The sequence below is a fragment of the Engraulis encrasicolus genome, chromosome 1 (assembly GCF_034702125.1).
Source record: "Engraulis encrasicolus isolate BLACKSEA-1 chromosome 1, IST_EnEncr_1.0, whole genome shotgun sequence".
NCBI classification, from domain to species: Eukaryota; Metazoa; Chordata; class Actinopteri; order Clupeiformes; family Engraulidae; genus Engraulis; species Engraulis encrasicolus.
In genome coordinates this window covers 27,168,187-27,190,656 of record NC_085857.1, presented here as the reverse complement: position 1 = coordinate 27,190,656, position 22,470 = coordinate 27,168,187, and the positions used below count along the sequence as shown (strand labels likewise).

The 22,470-nt window shown below is 43.3% G+C and overlaps 2 protein-coding genes across 2 annotated transcripts in view; both read left to right on the top strand.

The window, feature by feature from the left end:
- The window catches only part of ppp3r1b (protein phosphatase 3 (formerly 2B), regulatory s1ubunit B, alpha isoform, b), a 58,704-nt gene extending 43,900 nt beyond the window's left edge, over window positions 1–14,804 (top strand). The window contains exons 3-6 of the mRNA XM_063199485.1: window positions 2,732–2,908; window positions 6,645–6,704; window positions 8,662–8,846; window positions 10,060–14,804. Of these exons, the coding sequence (XP_063055555.1) occupies window positions 2,732–2,908; window positions 6,645–6,704; window positions 8,662–8,846; window positions 10,060–10,107 (470 nt within the window). The 3' untranslated portion in view covers window positions 10,108–14,804. The remainder of the gene's footprint in view (window positions 1–2,731; window positions 2,909–6,644; window positions 6,705–8,661; window positions 8,847–10,059) is intronic.
- A 2,564-nt stretch (window positions 14,805–17,368) lies between these two features.
- LOC134449498 (multimerin-2-like) lies at window positions 17,369–19,283 on the top strand. The gene is made up of 2 exons (XM_063199473.1): window positions 17,369–17,488; window positions 18,268–19,283. Exon 2 carries the CDS (start codon window positions 18,279–18,281, stop codon window positions 19,062–19,064), a length of 786 nt encoding a protein of 261 aa, XP_063055543.1. The 5' UTR covers window positions 17,369–17,488; window positions 18,268–18,278; the 3' UTR covers window positions 19,065–19,283.
- The last annotated feature ends 3,187 nt before the right edge of the window (window positions 19,284–22,470 follow it).

The window sequence follows — 22,470 nt, the reverse complement described above, 5'->3', positions numbered from 1 at the left end:
CCAGAAATATGTCGTCCCATCTGGCGCGAATACTTTAAACATGAGCCCTCCGGGCTTCCGTACATATTTCCTCCCCATTGGCGCCTCAGGCTTTGATTTCTTCTTTTTTTACCCTCATCCCTCTTTTTTCCTTCTCTTTCCTCATTGGCTGCCTTCTTCTGCCCACACCGAGTCACTGACCCAGTAGAGGGAAGATGCTGACAGCCAGCACCAGAGTAGGCTACGCTAGCGTGCACAAACGCAGTGGATGCTGGGAGCAAGTGTGACGGCAAGAACAGCACGCACGCACGCACGCACACGCACACACACACACACACACACACACACACACACACACACACACACACACACACACACACACACACACACACACACACACACACACAGTGCAAAGTAGGGGGCAAAGAGTAGGTCTGTTTGTATCTGCCTGGGGAAGAGTAAGAGAGACAGGGATTGTGTAAGAATATGCGAAGAAGAGATTGGACAGAGAAAGACAGACAGACGGAGACAGAGAGAGCAATGCAGGCAGACACATACACGTGCATAGACGCAGACACACACGCACACAAGCAGACACGCACACAAGCAGACACACACACACACACACACACACACACACACACGCAGACAGACACACACACACACACACACGCAGACAGACACACACACACACGCAGACAGACACACACACACACGCAGACAGACACACACACACGCAGACACACACGCAGACAGACACACACACACACGCAGACAGACACACACACACACGCAGACAGACACACACACACACGCAGACAGACGCACGCACGCAGACTGACAGACACACCTACACACACTGAGACACAGACACACACACACACACACACAAACTGAGACAGACACGCACGGGGATACGCACACACACACGCAGACAGACAAACACACACATGCACGCAAACAGACGCACACAGACACGCACATAGACAGCGACGCACGCAGACAGACAGGCAGGCACGCAGACAGACAGTCACACACACACACACACAGGCAGACACAGACGCACACAAACAGACACGCACGCACACACACACACACACACACACACACACACACACACACACACACACACACACAGTTAGTAAAGCCAACTAGGTACGTGAGCGTGTCTGTACATCACGGGTTGGCGAGTACGTGTGGGTGTGGGTGCGCGTGTGGGTGACGTGTTCTTGAATGAGCTTATCCTTAGCCCAACTTCCCCTCCCCCCCCCCACCCCCCTCCTGTCTTTGAAAGCCCAAAGCCGTATGGCAGACCATGTGGCCGCTACAGAGGCTAGCTAGTTAGTTAGTCAGTCAACTCCTCATCCTCCCCCCCTCCTGTAGCCACTTGCATAGCGCCAACGCATGGAGGCTGGACAGACATGGCCGGCCAACACAAGAAACTGGGTAAGGTAAAAGGTCTTGGCCTCTCTCTACCTTTGCCAGCGCTCTCTTTTGCTCTCTCTCTCTCTCTCTCTCTCTCTCTCTCTCTCTCTCTCTCTCAACCTCAACCATGCTATCTACCAAGACGCACCACCACTGAAGGACCTCTTGCTCCCTCGTTCCCTCTGTCTTTCTCTCCTCCACCATTCTTCCCACCTTTTCTTTATTTATTTCTCTTTCTTTCTCTCATGTGGTCTATCCGTCATCAAGAAACCAGACTGCTCCTCCTCGCTCTCTCAGCACCACACCGGGACACAGGGCAAGGCAGCCATGGACACACGCCGGATAACCCATAGGCTACGTGTGTGTTCATACATTTATGTGTTGGATGTTGGTGGACGTCGTGCTCTCGTGTTAGACGTACAGTATGTAGTCAGTACAGTTTGTCATTTGATTTTAAGACTGTGTGTTTGTCTGTGTACACACACACGTGTGTTGACTAGCTAGCGAGCAAAAGGAGTAGTAATCATGGAAGACATTTCTGGTGTCTGACTCTGTGTGTGTGTGTGTGTGTGTGTGTGTGTGTGTGTGTGTGTGTGTGTGTGTGTGTGTGTGTGTGTGTGTGTGTGTGTGTGTGTGTGTGTGTGTTTCCGTTGGTGTGTGTGCTAGTATGTGTGAGAAGTGAACGTGTGTGCAGACTGGAGTGAGTGTGTTTCTGTTGGTGTGTGTGCGCGCTTGTGGAAGTGAATGTGTGCTAGTTGTGCCAGTATGTGTGAGAAGTGAACGTGTGTGCAGACTGTGGTGGCGAGATGGTAATGCCATAATGGAGTAACTGGTTCCGATGTGGGTCAGAAGTTCTGGTGCCTCATTAGAACCAAGGATCAGTGCGTGCGTGCGTGCGTGTGTGTGTCCGTCCATCCATGTATTTCTGTGTGTGCGTGCGCGTGCGTGCGAGCGCATGCGTGCCTACATTTGCGACTGAGTGATGGTTGGATAAAGGACCCGTATCAGCTCAATTTCCACTGTAGAGAAGCTACCTCCTTGTCACCCATGGACTGTATTTCATGCCACAGCATATTGTAGGTTACATGTAAATGCACCTTGCACTTCCGTGCTAAGTTACTAGTAGAATGGTAAAACTACGGTCACTGTCAATTTCCTGTCTTCTCCACGATTATGCTACCATCACACACTTTCTATAGTAATATCGATATCTTTGTTTTGTCTGTGTGTCTCTCTCTCTCTCTCTCTCTCTCTCTCTCTCTCTCTCTCTCTCTCTCTCTCTCTCTCTCTCTCTCTCTCTCTCTCTCTCTCTCCCCCCCCCTAATAGTTGACGCTGATGAGATTAAGAGACTAGGTAAGCGCTTTAAGAAGCTCGACCTGGATAACTCTGGCTCGCTCAGCGTGGAGGAGTTCATGTCTCTGCCCGAGCTCCAGCAGAACCCCCTGGTGCAGCGGGTCATAGACATATTCGACACGGACGGCAACGGGGAGGTGGACTTCAAAGGTACACCGACCTCAGTTCTGGATGCGCACACACACACGCACACACACACACACACACCCTGCTGACAAACAGACGGAAAGACAAACCAACGCGACCGAAAACATTACCTCCTTGGCAGAGTTAAAAACCCAATTCTGGGCACCCTCTCTCCCTGGGCCCGGAACCACTGACCCCTTAGTCCCCCCTTGTCAGCTTCCTTGCCCCCATATACACACTCTGTTTTATAGGCGTGCACAGATAGGGACGAGGTGGTGCTGAAGCACCTGGCCCTTTGCACTACTGGACAAAAAAAATGTGTAACACTTTATTTTAGGGATACATCTATTAGCACTAATACATGCAATGTTAATGCCTGCATAAGTAACTTGTAAGGCATGTACTAAGCAAACGCTAAGGCCTACTAGGTCCTTACTAAGGTTAAATTGGTAATAAATCCCTTATTGTGCATGAACAAGACATTTGCGAATACATGCCTAACAAATGTTTGATTTTGCTTAGTACATGCCTTACAAGTTACTTATACAGGAACATTGTATGTATTAGTGCTAATAGATGTGTCCCTGAAATAAAGTGTTACCCAAAAATGCCCTTTTTGAAAGTTAATTTAATATATAGCCTCTAGTCAATAGCTTAGTAAGGCAGCTGGAAGGCAGCCCCCTAAAAGGTCTGTGCACGCCACTGCTATGCTTGTCTTTTTCAACTTTTTTTTAAATTTTTCGTCTTCATCTCTCTTGCTGTCCGTCTTTAACATCGAGCACCCCCCGCCCCCGCCCCCGCCCCCACCCCTCCTCTTTGTCCATGTGTGTTGGACGGTCCATATGTTGCCCCCACAAAGGTTTGTCCGGATCTGTGTGGATTAAGATTGGGGATTACTAAGGCTGTAACGATACACCCAACCCACGATTCGGTTTGTATCACGATATATGACCCACGGTTCGATATGCCCCACGATTTTATTTTATTTTTAAAGGAAAAAAAGAAGAAAATAAATTATAGGCCTATATAGGCTATATAGCCTATATGATTTCTTTTTGCATTTAGGCCTACCTGCCTACATTAATTTTGTAGGTGTACCTAAATGATGCTGCAGATATACCACTGCAACCTGTTCCCCAGGTGTTGACATCAAAGCACAATAAGGGATATTAGTTCACCAAGGAAAAGTAGGCTTCTTATTAATAGGCTTAGATCATATGATGCTGAGATGCTGACCGTGTGTGAGGGAGACAGAGACGGAGAGAGAAGGGTCAGGGTTCCAGTAGGTAGCCTATTAGTCTAACAACTGTCTCACATTATCAAACATTATCCAATTAATATCCAAACATTAACTGAAACAACACTGGTCATATTTCGTCAGGAAACATGTTGTGTAAAGTTACTTACAAAAATGCAACACTTAATTTTGATGTTTAATATTTTTTAAACTTTTTTGATCGTGCAGCAGCGCGTGCACGCTTAAACAAACAAAACTCGAAACTCAGTTAGCCTATGTTCTCACTATGCAACAGGCACGTTGTCCTTTGTTTGGTTTTGTGATTTGACATTTTGTCAAGAGCGGGAATGGATGCAGGCTGAAATGGAGCATGTTTTCGCTTGGCAGGCGGTCAATGCGGGGAAGAATAACGCTGCCTATTAATATCCACATCGACCTCAACGTTCGCCCGACTTCAGACACTTCCCTGATAGAGCGTCGCGTGGTTTATGAATTTGGGCAGGCGGAGCATCTCGCTCTCTCGCTCTCTTTCTCTCTCTCTGCTCAACGTCTATCTCCACTCAACAGCATCGGCGCATGCATGAATCTTAACACCTTCACACGTTTGATAAAGCCTTCTTGAGTGTGTTGTTCATTTCTGTGCTTTACCTTCCGACGTTTCCAAGTGTTTCGTCTCACGGAGGTTGCTCAGGCAATTGATAATAACAAATGCACGTGCTGGTTGGACGGAACATTGTATAAGAGAGGGATGAATGGAAGTGTTACTCGCACATGTGCGCCCCTTTTCTACTTGTCTTTTTTAAGCGCATATGCAAACATTTGCCTTTATGCTGCTGTTTTCTAGACTGAGGGGTAACAACAGAGATTTAGGGAAGAACTTTGGTAACAACTTTTAAAGGGCGCATCGCGATTCTGCGAGGCAGTTTCGCGATAGGGGTTCGTGGGTCTGCGTACCGCGATACCTCGGTTCGATGCAATATCGTTACAGCCTTAGGGATTACCATCTCAACATGTTGTCCATGGTGTATAATCACCAGTATAATTTCCCCAATATTGCCCCCTGTTGTGTTAACGTTATTGTCTATCTGTGATCATTATGATGGGTGGGGCAGCTAACAGGGTGGCCACTGCCAGTTGAATTGCCATATTTACATCTGCAGCCTTGGTTTTGGACGTGAATAAAATTAGCTGTTAGCCAACATGGTGTTAACCCTATTAAATGGACATTTTGTGGTGTTAAAGGGGCACAAGGTAGGGTGACATCGTTTGCGCGGTGGCATGCCTGTTTCAAAATATACACCGTAATGAAAAAAATGCTGTTCATATAAACTCGCTGCGAGAATGTTTTTCATCATGGAATGCCAGCAGTTGATACAAATCTGAATACAGTATGTAAAACAATTTTTCGTGTGAAAAGTGATTACCTGGCCTAACAGACAGGTGGTTTCTACCAGTTCTTATGAAGCAAAATATGGCTGTAAAATATAATGCTGTCGTCAGAAGACCGTCCTGTATGCGACAATAGTAGCCAGCAGACTTGAGAGAATGGTTATTAGCAATGAAAACAAAAGCATTATTTTGCCACCGTCTCTCTCGGGACAGAGGTGGCAAATGCTGTGAATTTACAGTGCTGACCTATGGTCCATGGCCCATGATGATGCCAATGATTACTAGGCCTCAACCGGAGCCATATGGTACAATAAACAATAAACTCGTAAACCAACACTGAGCAAACTGTACCTTAGTGCTATGTCAATACTGAGCAACAGCTGAACAACTAACTCATTTTTTTAAAGAATGTAAAGCACATGACGTAAAACACTTTTTTTTTTTCTACCCTTACCACAAGACTTTATTTAAGCTTTTCTTTGTTTACTTCTGTTCATGTTATTGTTTGCTTTCCAGTATTTTGCCCTTGTGATTGTTTTCACTCTTTCTCATATTACTCATGCTTGACATAATGGGGACAACCATGGCTGAATGGTTAGAGAGCTGGCCTTTTAGACCAGAGGGCTGCAGGTTCAAATATCACCCTTAAAGTGATACTGTCCCATTTTTGGAAACAAGCTTATCTTACACCTTCCCTTGAGTTAAATAATAGGGTTTTTACCGTTCTCCTGCACTATCAACTGTTTTCTAGTTATGACAGTGCAAATTTTACCTCCAAGCTAACAGTTAACATTGAGTCCTATGAGACCAGTTAGCCGTGAGCTGGTCTCATAGGACTCAATGTTAACTGCTAGCATGGAGGTAAAATTTGCACTGCCATACCCCGAGAACGGTTGAAAGTACAGGAGAATGGTAAACCCTATGATTTAACTCAAGGGGAGGTGTAAAATAAGCTTATTTCCAAAAATGGGACAGTATTACTTTAACATTAGCTTCATCCACCATGGCTGAAGTGCCCTTGAGCGAGGCACCCAACCCCACATTGCTACGCAAAGCATAGTGCACAGCTAAGTGTAATGTAATGTAAGGTTATGTAAATGCTTATCTCTTACATTGTGCTATTTTGTTCTGCAGAATTCATTGAGGGGGTGTCCCAGTTCAGCGTGAAAGGAGACAAGGAACAGAAACTACGCTGTGAGTTCATGCACCGTCATTGCACACATAAACAGCAACTAGTACAATCATAATTCTGCACAAGACCACTAGAGAGTTGGACTGAAGGAAGAGTAGGTAGAGCCGAGCGCTGCTAGTATCCCTCAAAAACAACTTGTGCTCTTGAAGGGGGCAATGTTCATCCAAAAAAGAAGGGAAAAAATCCTTGGTCCAGGCACCTCAGTCGATCCAAAAAGCCCAAAACAAGTTGGCGAGTGCATTAATTAAACAATCAGTATCGGCCCTACGGCCCTGGTGATTTTTAGCGCATAATATTAAGTATCATTCCTGTGTCATAAACATTGTCAATGTCATAGATGTTTGATGGTCATGAAAAGTTGACATTGTTAGGGCTGTCTGCTATAACCGAACGTCACTTAATGATGCGTCATGAAATGTTTTACATTGACACCATGTTTATGACTCGCTCATGACAGTCATGACACTGTTTTGAGACTATTATGACACCGTTATGTCATCCGTATGACGCCGGCGTCAAGTAAAGTGTAACTAGGGTATGTAATATGTAAATGTAAATGGTGAAAATGGGCATAGAATTATACATTAGGCAAGGTAGACTACAGGGCAGCAGAAGAACTGGTAACACTTTAGAATAACTATCCGTAAAAAGTTTTATAAACACTTCATAAATGATGAAGTAATTATCAACAAAATATTTGCAAATGTTTGTAAATGAGTACAAAATACTATATTGACACAGCCGACACAGCACAGTTGCATTGGTCTTGGAAGTTTGTCCTCCAAAGACCAGAAGGCATGATACCACTGGATGTAGAAGTGTTCAGCAGGCAAATGCACGTAAAACTCATCCAGTAGAAGTTGTTTCCCATTCCACTGTGCAGTTGAAGTTCATTTACAAACATCTGTAAATGCTTTGTTTATGATCAGTTAGCTGACTTCCTATTATTACAGTTTGCTCTGTGGTCACCAGAGCTTTTTTGATATGGGCTTTCTAGTTTGTTTACTTCCTTTTCTATTTTTGCTCATTGGTTCAGCACTCCGGTCTCTCACTGTCTCACTTCCTCTGTTCCCAGAGATGTAGAGTTCAGCTTCCAAAAGTGGTTTAACCCATTGACGCCTAAGGCACCTGCAAAAAAGGGTGCTGAATGCCTGAGCCCTTTTTAAGAAAAGCTGCCCTCAGCCTATAAAAACCTAAATATCTCAGCTTCTGAAGCACATAAAAATATGCCCTAAGTTGCATTTAAACAATAAGACCCTCCTCTTTAATAGAATGTGTTCATTCATCTCAAACAAACAGGGATTTTTAATAAAGTTGTCTCAAATCTCATGAGCCTAAATGCTGCGTAATGCAGCTCCAGGCGCCAGGGCCAATGTTGCGCAACGCAACATCAGGCATCAATGGGTTAAACCAGGCTCCTGTCAGATTCAACGTTGTTCACACAAAATGAATGCAGAAAATTATGACTTTTCTGAATTACACTTGGACATCCACGTATTTCACCGTTTCCTCAAACTGATGTCTAAAGTCTACGCAATGATGCCTCTCTTTCTCCTTCGGCAATTCACTTATTCATTCGCCTTCCATATGATATGGATAAGGACGGCTACATTATCCAGCAGGGAACTGTCCATATTAACATTATTCTCTCTCTCACTCTTTTCTCAAAAGACAACAGTTTTTTAAAGAAGACACTATTTTTGGTATTTTTAATAAGGTCCCACCTTTTAAAGGTTTTGAACTTTTTAAAATGTATTGATGTGACCAAACTTATTTAATGTATTTATTCAATTATTTATATCATTGTTGATTTTTAATTTGAGGCGAATTCTATTACCTGTACTGGCCATGAAATAGCCACAGTTGCATATTTGGCCATACATGTAAACAAACAAACAAACAAACTCACTCTTTTCTCCCTCTCGCTCCCTCCCATCTATCTCTTTTTCTCTTCATCAGTCGCTTTCCGCATCTACGACATGGATAAGGACGGCTACATATCCAACGGGGAGCTGTTCCAGGTGCTGAAGATGATGGTGGGCAACAATCTCAAGGACACGCAGCTGCAGCAGATCGTAGACAAGACCATCATCAACGCCGACAAGGACGGGGACGGCAGGATATCCTTCGAGGAGTTCTGTGCGGTGAGTGAAATTAAATTCCGATGCTTTAGGACGGGGGTGGGGACCCTTTTTCATCCGAGGGGCCACTTCAAATTCCTCCAAGGGCCATAAAAGTCCTGCGACGGCTGTACTATGAAAACGATCCAGGATTTCTACCAGATTCCTTGACAGAAATTTGTCACATTTCATGTGAAGCTGCATAGCATTGAAATTACATCTGGGGCTGGATTAAATGGGCTCAAGGGCAGCAAACGGCCCTCGAGACTCTGGGTGCATCCCAATATGTGACTTTGCCTCCTCCACTTGTGCTTGTCTCCTCGTCCCGCCTCCTGGCCCCTCCTCCGTGGAGAAAACGATAAAGTTTCCCAGCTGTCAGCCTCGCCACAACAACTTTTGAGGGACTGTTTTTCATTCACCATCCCAATTGCAAATGAGAAAAAGACTTTACAATTGAGCTTTTGCAAGATATTGAAATATAATGCTGTCGTCAGTGATGTCATCATGACGAGAAGCAAGTGGAGGAGGCAAGTGGAGGAGGCAAGGTCGCATATTGCAACGCACTCATAGGTCCCCCACCCCTGCTTTAGGAGCTCTGGTGGGTAAAGGTGCATGGGTAGTGTAGTGCAGTGTTGGCGTAGCGTAGTCAGGATTAGACCATCCTCAGCACAGACTAGGATGGGGACGGGAGAATATCCTTTGAGGAGTTCTGTGCGGTGAATATATAGCAAGAGATGGGCATGGGGAAATAATCAAAAAGGACTTGTAAAGTATATGAAAGACAAAGAAAATGTATTTGCATTGAATGTCCTTTGAAATAAAAAGATTTAACAAAACAAAACAAAATTAAGTAGTTTTCGCGATACTCATATCGCCACTCTTGATATCACGATTTCAATACAGCTTTGATATATTCAGTGGTTATATATTCTTCGGGGCAGCCCTAATAGAAATGAATGGGGGAGATTCATGACGACAAATATTGTGTATGCTTGCACATCTCCCATTTTTGTGGCAAAAAGAGCCAGTTGCCCACTGAGCTGTGCTGTCATTGATCCAATCATCTCGCAAGCAAATGCTGCTCATGAACAGTTGAAAAATAAAGAGAAATAACTACCTGAAAATGGCTGCGCCGAGGCGTCGGCAAGATGGCCGCCAAGTGGACGGATCTTGACGGCAACTTCTAACACTGATTTGTTTTGTGTTCTGTTTTTTTTTTTGTCTCCTTCTCTCGCAGGTGGTGGGCGGTCTAGACATTCACAAAAAGATGGTGGTGGATGTGTGATCTTCCCTCCTCTCTTCCTTTCTCCCTCTATCTTGCTCTCGCTCTCTTTTTTTCTCTGTACCTCTCTCTCTTTCTCTCTCTCTCCCTCTTTCTCTCTCTCTCTCGCTCCATGGACGAGGCCTCCTGCCTTTTGGTCCAGCCCTCACCGTCTCCTCTCTCGTCTTCTGCTCGTCTCCTCTGCATTTTGTTGTTGAGGACAATTTGCTTAAGAGGTGTTCACCAAGAAACAAACAAAAAAAGATGACAAAAAATCAAGGGATTTTTTTTTCTTTTGTTATTTTGTCTTCGCATTTTTTCCCCTCCGCCTCTCCCTCCAAGCCCTCTATAAGTTTTGTGTGAAGTTGCTTTCTTTTTTTTCTTTCTTTTTTTTTCTCTCCTCCCCTCTGCTTGTAACTCTGTTAGGCCAACGTCATTGTGATACACCTCCTCCTTCTCCTCCTCCTCCTCCCTTTCCTCTTCCTCTCTTTCATCCCTTCTTCTCACCAAGGTAGTTGGACTCAACACAAGGACCCATTAACACACAAAAAAAAGAAACGGAGGACCCGCTTTCTATCGTTGAGCGAGCATTTCATTTCGAGGCGTTTTAGAAATATGGAAAGGGAAGCTTAGTTGTATTTCTGTGTGCGCGTCGTCCACACATGTATGGGCGTGCGCGTACGTGCGTGTGTGTATTGTATGTGTATGTGCATTTGGATGGTGCCGTATGATTGTGCTGTATGATTTTTTTCTGTTGTTTTTGAGGGGATGGGGAGGGATTATCTCAAAAAAAATATTTATTTTGGTCTGTTTTTTATGCGAGGAAGATCTATCTATCTACAGGGAATAATTAAAATAAATAAATGAATATGAATAAATAAATATATATATATATACAGTAGTTAGGTGGGGAAGAGAGAATGTGATGTACTTGATTTCAACACGACTTCAAAACAAAGGACAGCGCATGAAGTGCCAACCAATCAGACAGAAGCTAGTTCTAGTGGGGTTTTTTGTTTGTTTTTTTTATTTTATTTAAGATGCTGATTTGACTATATATTTCAGTGATTGGCAACCTGGATGCAGAGTTTCACAATCCACTGCCATATATTCGTAATGTTTTTTTTGTTTTTTTTTAACCTGGGGTGCATTTCTCAACAGCATCGCTACTAATAAGTTAGCAACTTACTTGGTTGCAATGCAACTTACCATAGCAACCTAAGTTGCTAACTGTTGAGCAACCCTCCCCTGTCCAATTCAACAGGATGTTTCTCCTTATTGGACAGGTAATACTGGTAATCACTTGGAATATGTGGCACTGGATTGTAAAACTTCTGAATCCAGGTTGTCCATTAGTAATCTAGACCAGCGTTTCTCAACTGGTGGGTCGCGACCCAAAAGTGGGTCGCGGAGGGGTCATGGGTGGGTCGCGGGGCCTTGGTGTAAAAAACGAAATTCTAAAAAAAAAAAAAATCCAACTTTTCCTGCAAAAATTTACAACTTTTATTTTGATAGGCTAGTGAACTCCCTGTCATCTGTCGTCATAAATACAATCTGAATGTTTATGCGAGATAGATAGCGTGCAACCAGTCATTCGAGTCTTGGTTACATTTTGAGAATTGCATTGAATTGACTTGAACGCTAAAAAAATTGGGTCGCGACCGAATGAGAGTGGAAAATGGTGGGTCCCAAGACTGTTCCAGTTGAGAACCACTGATCTAGACCGTGCTTCATCTGGATATTAGTGATTGATGTAACGCTGCAGAGGTTTGACAAAAGGCAGTACTTCAGATTTGTTTGTTTTTTTCCTTGTCTCTTCAATTTGCTTTTTTTGCGCTTCTCTCTACACGGCTCAGCAAAACATTGCAGGTTTGACATTAGCTTTAGAAATAACACACTCTCACGTAAACTTTATCTTTTTCTGTTTCTGTCATAAACACACACGCACACAAAACAACACACACACACACTGAAGAGCTAAAAGAAAACAACAGAAATGTCTTTTTTGTAATATGGGGATTGTACGCTATATTTATATTGTCAGGGAGCTCCATCTGCCCTCTTGCTTTCAGATGCTCTGTAGAGTAGAGATAAATAAGAAGAAAAAAAAGATTTAATTAAATATTTAAATTTGTGCGCATAACAAGGCGTATCGTTTACCTTCTTTGTTTTTTGGAGACAGGTCGTTCTTTGTGTAACTGGTAAATTTGATTTTGTCTTGTTTTTTTTGTTTTGTTTTGTTTTTGTTGGGGTTTTTTTCCGTGAATGGTTTCCACTAATTAAAGGTAACAGGAATAGTGCCATCAGTTTGAAACATCTTGACGTATACTTTCATTAGCCTTTTTTTTGGACACAGTAATTTTTTTTGTTCCACTCTTATTTAAGACAAAAAAAATGTTGAATAGCTACATATTATCACAACTTGAGAAACCTTCACGAACGTCACCTAGTTTGTGAAACAAACCAAAAATGGGCATCAAGAGAAAATCTGTATTTTTCTTTCTGTATTATTTTCCATGATTAGGCTAGTTCTCTGACCTCCCAGCTGGGGGCAGCATTGCACGGGTGATCTTATGTGTATATTAGGCATATGGATATTATATGTGAACGCTGGGACGCTGTTGTGTTGTTGTGACTGACAGACATTACAGACAGGGGCCCGCTTGACTTGTAACCACGTGTGTAATGTTTATTAAACATGGCATCAACACAAAAGCGGGTCGAAAAGCCTTCCGTTTCACCCCTTACGTCCGAAAAATAAAACTAACGAGACTGTCTTGCTTCGACTGTTTTTAAACAAACTGTAGGGAAAAAGGGGGGCGCGACTAGGGTAAAAAAAAAAAAAAGATAAGAAAACAAACCTCATCGTGAATAATACGAAAAACAATAGTCACGTTAACTGTTTTCTGGATGTTGTTACTTGCTTGCCTGGATGCTCTCGTGTCATGGACCGCCAGTGTGTGTGGGGGCATATGACGACTTACATAGTTGATGCATCCACAAAGGCTATACAGTGCTAAGGCTTGACCCGCCATTGTGCATCAATGCATAGCTAGACCGGTGCGTCTTCTCAACTTTTGATACTTGAGTCGTGTGACATGCATTGTCAATGGGGGCGATACTTTGTAGACCCTACGTTGTGGAGAATGCGGTAACGTGCGTAAATAATAGCTCGCGTTGCTACCTCGGCGACTACCTAAGGGCCCCGTGATGTGCGTGGGCTTCTTAGAGTCAGCCAGAGACGCACGTTAACGGTGGTGCCCGCTCGTGCCAGTTGTCTCGAGTTTTTTTTTTTTCCCGCGTAAATTTTGCTGCGTTCATTCATTCAACACTTTAAAAGGTCAAATTTAACACCATTAGCGTCGACCCTACTGATTTTGTGTTGAATCAACTCGACGCGCAACATTTACTGTGTTCCGAGTTTTGCAACGTTAACGCAACGCTTTAGAGAGTCCGATTTAATACCGTTAGTGTTGGCCCTACACCAGTGGTCTCCAAATGGCGGCCCATGGGCCAGATCCGGACTGAACACGGGAAACATTTGGCCCGCCATGAGGTTGGAACAAATGAAAACACATATGTGCTATCTGTGGCCGTACAGTCAGGCGATTTGTTTGGCCCTCCGCCTCATTTGCGCTACATAATTTGGCCCTTGGGAGGGGGAAATAATTGGAGACCACTGCTTTAGAGAGTCCAATTTAACACCGTTAGTGTTGGCCCTACACTCTCAAGTGTTGAGTCAACTCTGTAAAACGTTACTGTGTTTCCGAGTGCTGCACGACGATGGCTCTTCTGTGTTTTCCCTCCGAAGCCCGACGTCACACAGGCGGGTCTCAAATCCTGTGATTGCATGATATGGAGGATGTCTCTCTCTCTCTCTCTCTCTCTCTCTCTCTCTCTCTCTTTCTCTCCCTCTCTCTCTCTCTTTCTGTCTTTCTTTTATTTTCTATTCTGTTGATTTTTTTTTCTTCTGTATGCATGTAGATCCGATTTTTGAAGAGCGCCTCTTGTTTACATATGAATCGTAATGTTAATATAATATGAATGACAATGACAAATGAACATATTAGTACGTGGATGTTGCCAAACCTCTTTTTGGTTTAATGTTTAAGAAAAAAAAAGTATGGACAAATGATAAATAAAAAAACAAGTAACTCCACTTACATATATTCACCATTTATAGTGATAAAAAAACAATTATAATCTTTTTCTGGATCAGCGTCACATGATGAATAATTTAAAATAAAAAACTTAATTTAAAAAAAAAAAACAATCAGCAAAGCTTGTGTCCCTGACAACTGCCAGATGCCGTTTCGAGGGGAAAACATTTTTTTTGTACAGAAAAATATTTGTTACAAAACACGTAGCCTATGAATGCTATCCCTATCTTTATTGCTTTTTTTTTTTAAAGGTCCGTCCTCCTGAGTTTTATTTTCTTCTCTTTTTAGAGAGAAGACGAAAAACGGGATTCTAAAATCGGAAGGGCGTGTTGTGTTTTGGTGGTGGTGCTGGTGATGGGCTAAGGGCTTTTAAAAAAACAAAAGATGAAAAAAAAAATGGTTTCAGTCTGAATTATACAGTTTTTGTTTTTTATTTTATTTTTTGTTTTTTTTGTTTGTTTTTTTTCCTCTCCTACATGTTTGCATGCTGCGTCATATGCCGTGGGAACCACTGAAACTTCATACATGAAAATTGAGAAATAAAAAATATTTGAAACTTGTCATCCGTCTGCTGTGTCTGTCTTGTGTGTCTGTGTTTGCCTTGAGATCACACCACGGGAAGTTAGTGGCCCATGTCATGTGAAGAAGCTGGGTAGGCCCAGAGCTATGGGATTCAGGGGTGCGTTTCTCGAAAGCGTAGTTGTTAGCCAGTTAGCAACTTTGGTGGTTGTCAATGGGGAATTGCATTGCAAACAACAAAGTAGCTAATATAGTTAGCAACTATGGCTTCGAGAAATGCACCCCAGAGTTGATACATCCGTGGTACAGGAAGTCGGTCGGTTACATGATTCAAATAATTCTAGGCAGTGGCTTTCTTTCCGCTTGAGACTAAGATAGAACCGGTACATAACAAGAAAAAAATAATCTAGAAATGAATTATATTTACCTTTGCTGCACTTTCTGAGTCCAAAGCTCACTTCCTGGAACTATTTTGGAACTATGTCAATAGCGATTTGTGTTTCAAAGTCCCCAGGAGCTGCCATCTTTGTGTAAAAATGGAACCCAGGTCAATGGGATTGCCCTAACTCTTATTTCCATGACACTGGGCAGGCCTAGCCTCATTATTATTATAGACTTTTAAAATCTCTGAGACTTGGTCTGACCAAGAGCATAACGATTAACATTTCCCAAACGGTATTGTTGACCCACCTCCCTTAGTTTGCTACTGGTGGTACACCTTCGGCTTTGCTTCTAGTCAGGCCAGGAGCAATACAAATATAGTTCCTCAGTTCCTGAAATCGGGAACTCCTCCAACTTTGTAGGGAAGCAAACAACCAGTAGCAAACCAAGGGAGGCGGGTCAACCATGCTGTTTGGGAAATGTCAATTGTTATGTCCTTGGTCAGACCAAGTCTCGGAAGAGATTTGAACGTCGATGATGATCAGTCCGGTATAAGGTGCAGTTTTTTTGTTTTTTTTTGTTTGGGTTTTTTTTTGCCCGCCGCACACTCAATTAGGCACCCCTGGCCTATATGTTCCTTCTCCAATGACAAATCACTGATTCCCTCATCACAGACAAATCACTGATTCCCTCATCACAACTAAAACTGAGAGATGAAATGTGAAAAGATTTAAATCACAGCCACGTGCTCAGGGAAACTGAGAAATTAACCAATAAAGTTCTTTATTTTTCTTTTTTTGAGAAAAAAAGGGGGGGTGTTGCAGAGTATGTATGATCTTGAAGGTGCTTCAAAAAAGTATTGATTTATTTAAAATAATACATTTTGTCTTTCAAGGGACTACCTTGAGAGACGTGAGCGAATCTTTCAGAGCTGATTTCTGTTTTCTGCATTAAGAAGTGAACACGTTCAAAACGCAACAGATTACTGTGTCTATGGAATCATTAAAAATCTTAAAATCTGTACTCTGCGACTATTATTCTGGGTGTAGGCCCTAACTAAAGGTTTTTGTAAGAAACCTATTGGTGACAAATTATTTAGGCCACTTGAACAACCCCCATGTCCTCAGAACACGCTTCAAAGGCCCTCACACGCCAAAAAAAGTTACCCATATAACCTTTCCATTCTTTGGCTCTCGAAGAAATCTTCAAGGGGCCCTCAGGGTTCTTCCAAGAGCTAATGTGTCACCTAGGCTATATGTTCTTCTCAGAGATTCAATGACAAATTGAATGTCCCTCGATTACCTTAAAGGGACACTGTGCAGGAAATGGCCAAAAAAGGTACTGCAACTATGCTGCTCATTGAAACTGGGCTGCCTATTGCCAAATTTGATCTTTACATTAAAGTTTACTAAGTAATAAACAAATATGTTCTAGTATGGTCCAAATACAGTCATTTTTGCAGCTAAAAATGGCTATTTTTGGAAATTCAAAATGGCGGACCATGGAGAAGATCCCCCTTTTCATGTATGAAAAGTGCAATTTTTCCAGTCATAATGAATGAATGAAACAAATAAAAATCTCACACAGTGTCCCTTTAAAAAAGTTTTTAAAAATGTAGGCCTACACATAATTGTATGTGGTGGGGTTGCTTTTAGTGTGCTACCCCAAAGTCACCAGTAGATGGCAGTGTAAGACTGTTAAAACAGACAGTCCCTACAATTGAATGGAGATTAATATACCTACTACTACCGCAGTGAGGGATGTGCCTGCCTTCAAAGTATTTCAAAACCATTACATGATATCTGCAATAAATCAAGTTTGGTTTGAAATCCTAGGGGAAAGGCAGGCTTTCTTGACTCTTGTTTATAATTTTGTTTCTCTGGAAGAAAAGTGTCCCAAGGGACTGTTTTGAAATTGGATAATGCTGTGCGCTATTGGAAGGTGAACAATGTAATGAAACGGTGTAGTAGGCTAATTTGGTCTCCGTGGCCTCATTAGGTAGGGCCTAGGCTACTGCGTTGTTGAAGATGGTGCGTTCGATTTCAAAGCGGTTTGAACTGCATGTAAAACACTCAAAGCTTGATTGAAACGTTCGCTATCTTTCTCAAGCACACTGATAATGATATTGATAGCAGGTACTGGGCAAATCTGGCCGACATTGGCTAAATCCGTTCTAAACGCGAGTAGCGCGCGCCCGTTCTGCAGTAAATGCTCTCCCTGGTCGCTACGTTTGGGCTCAAATTTGTTTGTGTGTGGTCAAACAAAAACAGCCAGTTCCGTTGAAGACTCAAGAGTCAGAGGCCTACACTAGCCTACAGTAAGTGACAAACAACGTGTTCTTAAAGGTAAGACCAGTAGGCTACTATTAGGCTGTAGGCCTATTACATGATATCAGGCCTATATTATAGACTATTATATTATATTAGGCCTATATTATATTATATTATATTATATTATATTATATTATATTATATTATATTATATTATATTATATTATGTTATATTACAGGTATATTATATAAATTATATGATTTTATATTAGGCTATAGGCCTATTATAGACTTTTTTAGTAATTTATATGCAGGGCTCTAAATTAACACTAATCAACCAAGTGCTGGGGAAAATGTAGGCTAGCCACTTTGACTGTAGGCTAGGCAGTAGGCATAGCCTACTGAGTGTAGGCTATAGGCCTATGTGTGGAATGTGTGTAAGATTTTGGCCCAATAGAGGCCTATTAGGCTTTAGACTAGTGAGGTAGGCCTAGGCTATACATGAACCACTAGCCTACGTGAGCACACTTCAGAGGGTAGCCTATGTGGAAAATATGAATAGGCCTTACAAATGTCTGAAACATAATGATATTGTGATAGAGGAAGATATCAATAGCATTCTGATGTGACAAAATTGTTTAAGGGGTAGGCCTATGCAGGACAAAAAAGATTCGGAAACACTGCTTTAGATTAGACCATTGTTTGGCAACACATTACTGTTGCTTGTCAATATTGGCCAGTTTTTGAGCTGGCATTGTTCTGACATTGGACTTAATATAAATTATGGCACTTATGTAAAAAGAAGGTAGGCCTAGCTAGTAGTACACAATTATTGTATTGTTTTTCTGTCACAGCGACCTTGAAGATGAGGGCTGCAATCTCACTGTTAATGCTGCTGCTGTCCATGGGTGGAGCACAGACTCGAGGCCTCCAGACCGAGAGCCAGAGTACTGGGGCCCCTCCTGCTGCTGCTCCTGTTGGAGTCCCTGCCCTGGACGTCTCTGCTGAGCTAAAGGAGCTCAGAGACATGGTGGTGGAGCTGAGGGTTATGCTAAGATACGCTCAGGATGACGTTAAAGGATTGGAGGCTAAAAATGTAGCACTGAAAGAACGACTCATGCGCAGCGAGATGAAGGCGGAAGCTCTGGAAATGGCGAACGCAGCGCAAGACGCAGAGTTGGCCGCCGTGAAGACCATATTGGCAGCGGTTGAGACTCGAGAAGAGAATTTGAACAAAGTGGTTAAAGAAGCACCAAAGGTGGCATTCTCCGCAGGTCTGGCCGATTCTATAGAGGCCGAATATGGCGACCTGAATGTGGTGTTCAGAGAAGTCATCACCAACGTTGGCCAGGCCTACAGCAGCACGACGGGCTTCTTCACAGCTCCGTTCCGAGGGGTCTACTATTTTAGATTCACTGTCATGGATTGTGAGGAATCGGGCTCCATGTTGATCGAGATGCATAAGAATGGAAAGCAGCTCATTTGGCTGGAAGACGAGGTCACCGCCGGAGATTACACCTACCTGTCCAGCGGTCTGACTCTGCAACTGGAGAAGGGAGATGAAGTGAACATGGTCCTGTCAGCAGGACACAGAATCGTTGGTTTCTTCAACGAGAGCACCTTCAGCGGGTTTCTACTGTTCCCATTCTGAACACCAAATAAGACATTAAAATGAATGTAGTCAATACGCTGCATACAAAGTGTGTCATTTATCAAAGTCTTCTTGAAGAAAGGTTCCTGCTCTTCCCATTCTGAACACCAAAAGAGATTCTCACAATCACTCATTACTTTGGTGGGCAATTTGACTCATTATGGATGATGGACATGCGTAAATATACAGTAAGACTGATTAAAACGAATGTAGTCAATACACTGCATACAAAACGTGTCATTTATAAAAGCCTTCTTGAAGATATTTGGTGTTTTTAGAAGGCCCCCAATCATTGGCATCCATTTGCAAATTTGAATAATAGCCTATTGTCATTGGTCAGTATACTGTAGGGCTGTAACAATACACTCAACTCACGATTCGGTTTGTATCACGATTTTTGACCTACGGTTCGATACACCCCACGATTTCTGAAATGTATCTCCACTGAAGTTTGGATACACTATCACATCAAATCATAAAGTTGTTTTCTGGACTAATGGGTAATAAAACTTTGAAAGGGCGTATCCCGATACTGCCTCCTTATATCATGATACAGTATGGTGAGTCTGTGTATCACGATTTCTCGGTCCGATACAATAGTTACAGCCCTAGTATACTTCACTACAGATACAGATATACAGACATTGAATTGTATCGAACACTTTATTGCAGACTCAGAATGTTCCATAGAAAAGAAAAACACATCAAAACAGACAGGTGCATCACAAACACCAGGTCCTTAGGATACATACAGTACAGACATCGATACCAGAGAGAGTAGAGAGAGAGAGGTTTCATTGGCCCATTGTTTCTGGGTTCTATTATTGCAAGGGGGGGAGGGAGAATCCCCCTTTAGGCAGACCTAAGCAGACCTAAGGACTGTTCTATTCATTCTAAAAGCATTATGACACGTCCCTTTAGGCAGACCGGAGCCTGGTCACGTTAGGTGCCCATAGAAACCTATTATGTTGGCATATCTCTATATACTTAAAGAATCTCTGTCGATACCAGTGCTTCCACATTTTCAGATAAATATCTTGTATCACTCTGCCTGGTATCAGAAAGTGCAGATAAGGGGTATTGAAAAGTAATGGTGGCATGTATTCAGCGTACACATGTAAACTCTTTTATTATTGCTTTACACTTAGCTGATGCTTTTGTCCAAAGAGACTCACAGCTAAAGGTTACAGTCCCTAATGTGGGGCTCAGTGCCTCTGGGCACTTTAGCCATGGATGGAGGTGTAGGGAGAGAGAATGACTTTGTCCTGGGCCTGGTCAAAGCTGTCGGCGTCCCTGGTTACGGTTTCTGTTTGGGCCTATAATACTATCAGAGATTCTTTAAGTATATAGAGATATGCCAATGTAATAGGTTGCTATGGGCACCTAACACGACCAGGTTCCGGTCTGCCTAAAGTGGTGTGTCATAATACTCCTAGCATTGAATAGAACAGTCCTTAGGTCTGCCTAGGTCTGCCTAAAGGGGGATTTCCCCCCCTCCCCCTTGCAATAATAGAACCCGGAAACAATGGGCCAATGGAACATCTCTCTCTCTACTCTCTTTGGACATACTCTGTCCCTTCTATAGCTCGTATAACTCTTGCCACACATTCCAGCGATTCTATGTTGCCTGATCGTTTACATCCACATAAGGGACAGGCACAGCCTGACCTAGAGGCTGGATTGGCATTATGGCATTCAGGGCACCTGCTCGGGTGAACTGTTGATTTTTTTTTTCAGGCATGCCTCCCCACAATGGTATCAGTCCTCATGCCGCTACTGCAGGCCTCTTCGAGATACTGTAATCAGATATTAATTATTATTGTCTTTTGGGGTCAAAATAGCTCATATTAGATATGGCTAAAACTTTGTCAAAGACCTTATTGTCCCTCTCAATATTGGTGGACCAGTCTTGGCTAAAAAAAAAATCCCGGGCTTGAGTTTTCATCCAAGCCTTGTACAGACCTAATAGCTTAGCCGACAGACTTCATATTAGCGAAGGTGTGAACTAAAGGATGTCGAAGTATGGGGCAGCAGCCAAGTCAGTCAATCCGGACCTCCAAAGAAGAAAGTAGCTTTTGTGTGAGCAGGTGCAACAGCAAGCGGTTAATATGATTATGGCACACATACTGTACACACACGCACACACACATTCTCTCTCTCTCTCTCTCTCTCTCTCCCTCTCTCTCTCTCTCTCTCTCTCTCTCTCTCTCTCTCTCCTCTCTCTCTCTCTCTCTCTCTCTCTCTCTCTCTCACACACACACACACACACACACACACACACACACACACACACACACACACACACACACACCATGCACTCACATTTATTAATTTGAAACACATACCACACTTGGTGGGGGCTTAACAAGGGGCTATGTGTATCCCCAACAACATTCAATGGAGCCTTCGTATATAGTGCTTTAGGATTTTGTTTAAGTGCAAATGTCACACCGGTCTGTAATATACGGCCCTCGAAGTGGCAATAAATGTACAAGTAAGGGAGAGGGAGAGGGAGAGGGAGAGGGAGAGAGAGGGAGAGAGAGGGAGAGAGAGAGAGAGAGAGACTGTATGTCCACTGGTATGTACATTATGTGAACCCATTTGTCTGTGTGTGGTGCGTCTGCCTGTGTGTGTGGGTGAGAGAGGGAGCGGGTGTGTGTTTGTGCGTGTGTGTGGCTGTGTGTTCATGGCCGCTTATAGCTTTGGCTGGGTCCAGGACAAAGTCATCTGAAAGGGCCCCCCACCCAATACATACAATGTAATGAGGACCCAATTTTGGGCCTCCCATCTCCCTCGGCCCGAGACAACTGACCCCTTTGTCCCCCCTTGTCAGCTTCCGTGTGTGTGTGTGTGTGTGTGTGTGTGTGTGTGTGTGTGTGTGTGTGTGTGTGTGTGTGTGTGTGTGTGTGTGCATGTGCGTGTGTGTGTGTGTGCGTGTTTGTGTGCGTGTGCTTGTGCGTGTCCAAGTTTGCGTGTGAGGTGAGCCTATTTGTCCATGCATGTGTGTGTGTGTGTAGGTCATATTGCATGATGTGTGCAGGGGCGTTATGTGGGGAAGTGAGAAGCGTGAAAACCTTGAGGTGAAATGCCCCACGAGACAGACAGAGGCCGAGCTTGAACTCTATGGCTACACACACACACACACACATACACACACACACACACACACACACACACACACACGCACACGCACACACGCACACACAGTCTGAAACAGCCCGGAATGGAATGGAACTGACTGGTTCCAGAATCAGAATGTTGCTAACAAAGGCCAGCTGTTCCTGAATAAAAGGTTCTAGAACTCCAGCCAAGCCCAGGCCAGATGTTGAAGGGCAAAGCCCGATGATTAACTGGCGGCCCTCGCAAGGAACCGGGTACTCAAGAGAAGCATTAACGTTGCTTCCTT

Excerpts from the sequence above, each read along its gene's own strand:
- LOC134449498 (XM_063199473.1), top strand. The coding sequence starts at position 18,279 with ATGAGGGCTGCAATCTCACTGTTAATGCTGCTGCTGTCCATGGGTGGA.